The sequence below is a fragment of the Cystoisospora suis genome (assembly GCF_002600585.1).
Source record: "Cystoisospora suis strain Wien I chromosome Unknown contig_1253, whole genome shotgun sequence".
Lineage (NCBI taxonomy): Eukaryota > Apicomplexa > Conoidasida > Eucoccidiorida > Sarcocystidae > Cystoisospora > Cystoisospora suis.
Genome location: NW_027154053.1, coordinates 47602 through 50011, shown reverse-complemented (window position 1 = coordinate 50011; position 2410 = coordinate 47602). Strand labels below are relative to the sequence as shown.

The 2410-nt window shown below is 48.0% G+C and overlaps 1 protein-coding gene across 1 annotated transcript in view; it reads left to right on the top strand.

The window, feature by feature from the left end:
* Positions 1 to 400: 400 nt before the first annotated feature.
* The window catches only part of CSUI_002976 (eif2 kinase if2k-a (incomplete catalytic triad)), a 4884-nt gene continuing 2874 nt past the window's right edge, over positions 401 to 2410 (top strand). The window contains exons 1-3 of the mRNA XM_068063174.1: positions 401 to 665; positions 1201 to 1380; positions 2184 to 2279. Coding sequence (XP_067924855.1) covers positions 525 to 665; positions 1201 to 1380; positions 2184 to 2279 — 417 coding nt within the window. The 5' untranslated portion in view covers positions 401 to 524. The remainder of the gene's footprint in view (positions 666 to 1200; positions 1381 to 2183; positions 2280 to 2410) is intronic.

The window sequence follows — 2410 nt, the reverse complement described above, 5'->3', positions numbered from 1 at the left end:
GGAAGGCAATTAGGAGAGAACTGCTTCAGGTTGAAGAGTTCAAGGGACGCCTTGATGTCTCGAGAAAGTCGTTTTGTGTGCAGATACCCCCTCTTTGATGAATACAGCAGACGATGTGTCTAGAAACACACAGCACGTCATGCAGATGCGCTAGGGAGGGCAGTCGTTTTGGCAGGTGTTTTCTTTGCCGTGGTTTCTCGTGGGTATGTAAAACGCGTTCTTTTCATCTTCGCGTGAGCAACTACTGAGCTAAGCTGGTTTATTGAGAAGGCACCACTGTGTTTCTCTCCCCCACTAGGAGCCGCCTATAGCTGAGTGGCAAACCGACAGGTAGTGGAGTTCGAGCTTAGTGAAAAGTGGTTCGAAGGCTATTTCCTTTCTTTCTTTCTCTTTCNNGAGATCTAAAGCCTGAGAATATTTTCGTGGACCCATCGACTCATGTACTGAAGATCGTCGACTTCGGTCTGGCAAAGTTCATTCAACGAGAGAACAACTCCGGATCTGGAAGCGTTTCTACATCTGCGATGGAGGGAGGGAATATGCTGTCTGAGCAATTGCGACTTGTTGAGGGCGACGGGGTGATGAGCGGTGATCGCGAGAGACAGAGACAGAAGATGAAAGGGTTGTTAGCAAAGGCCAGAAGGATGGGTCGCAATATGGAGATAGTAAGTGTGAAGAGATTTCCCTCTTCAGTTTTCACGTAGCTCTTTTTCGTAACGATCTGAAGTGTTGCTCACGCCAGCTCATGAAAGCAAATGCACTGTTGTATACACTGAATTCATCCAGCGCAACACATTCACAATATAATTCAATAACCCGAGAGATGACACCTGAGACAGGATAAGATACGACGGTTCCTCATTCCAAGAGCAAGCAAGGCTGCTCTTGGAATGAAGGCCGGGCGGCCCCTACGCAGGTATGAAGGCGACACAGAGTGGATCTTCTTCCTTTCTCTTGTCATTCAGATTGGATGAGTCAGGACAGTCCTTTCAAGGCAGGATAGTCTTTTATCATGTTATCGCGGCCTAGGCACTAGTAGAGTTTGTAGGGACTGCATTTTGTACAGGAGATTCTTGGGTTCTTCTTTGTACCTGGCTCTTCCGAGCCTACCGACTGTATCTCTTCTTGAGAATCTTCTTAAGAATGTCTCTATTTGAACCTTCTTGAGTATGATGCTCTGTTCGTTGCATCTTCGTTCAGTCGTACAAGGGTGAGGTCATCGGGACTCCTGCGTACGCGGCACCGGAAGGAGGCGGGCTATGCGATGAGAAGGCTGATATTTACTCGGGAGCCTTGATTTTGCTGGAGTTGCTTTGCCCACGCTTCACGACTGTGATGGAGCGTGTCAAGACCTTGGAAGATTTCAAACTGAATTACGCGGTATGGGAAGCTGCCTGTCACAGGAGTATGTGTCCTTGTATGATGCCTGCTGGATGTATCACCCCATTCTAGCTCGATATCTTCTTCTCTGCGTTAAGGATATGTAAAGGGAGTCGTCTCTATCGTAACGTTCTGTCTACACGACAAGAAAACATCATCCGCAGACAGACAGCAGCGGATCTGCAGTATCGATTTCCTAGTACAGCCCAGCTGTTCAATCTCTTGCCTTTTTTTTTATCCTGCAAAACTATTCTATTCATCCATCTCTTTCCCTCACACGGCCCACCCGTCTGTGTCGCGGGTGGTAATAATGTGCTGCTACTGTAGGACCTTTGTATGAGTGCATGCAGACAGATACAGGGCATGTTTGTGTTAATCAGCGTAGTCTTGCATTTTGCTGACTGAAATACACCCTGGCACCCTAGTGCACGCGAACAGGTATATCCGCAGAAGAGAATCCGGTAGGACGACTTCTCTGGATAGCTAGATGCCCATTTGGGGGAAGTTTGTTTGGATAAAATCCGCAAAGGGAAGCAATACTGAGCTAGGAGTGCATCTTGTATCTCACCCGTGTATAATTGGATTCTTTTTACTGGAGTACCGAACCTCCGAGGATATGACGTTTTCACGAGCGGTCTAGTTCATTACAGGTGTGCTTTTCAATATGAACTCGCCATGTTGCCTCTTTCATGCAAATCATCACGTGATGTTTGCAGAGGAAAGTCACGTCACTCTCGATGTGGGTAAGCGGTCTTTTCGGATGCAGAGAGGCGTTGATGTGATTGCTGGCTTTGTCTTTGCAGGCACCGGAACACATTCGACTCCATATGCTTCCTTGGTACCTCCTCATGAAAGAAATGGCGAGACCCGAGCCACAGCATCGGCCTTCCGCGCATGCAGTAAGCTTTGCTGCCCCCTGACGCTGACGGTGGTTTACGTAAGAGCTGTGTGCATGTCAGGTACACGGTTGTTCTATGATTTTTATCTTCTTGATGTCTGTTTTGTATGGCGGGGGAGGGGCGGGGGGATC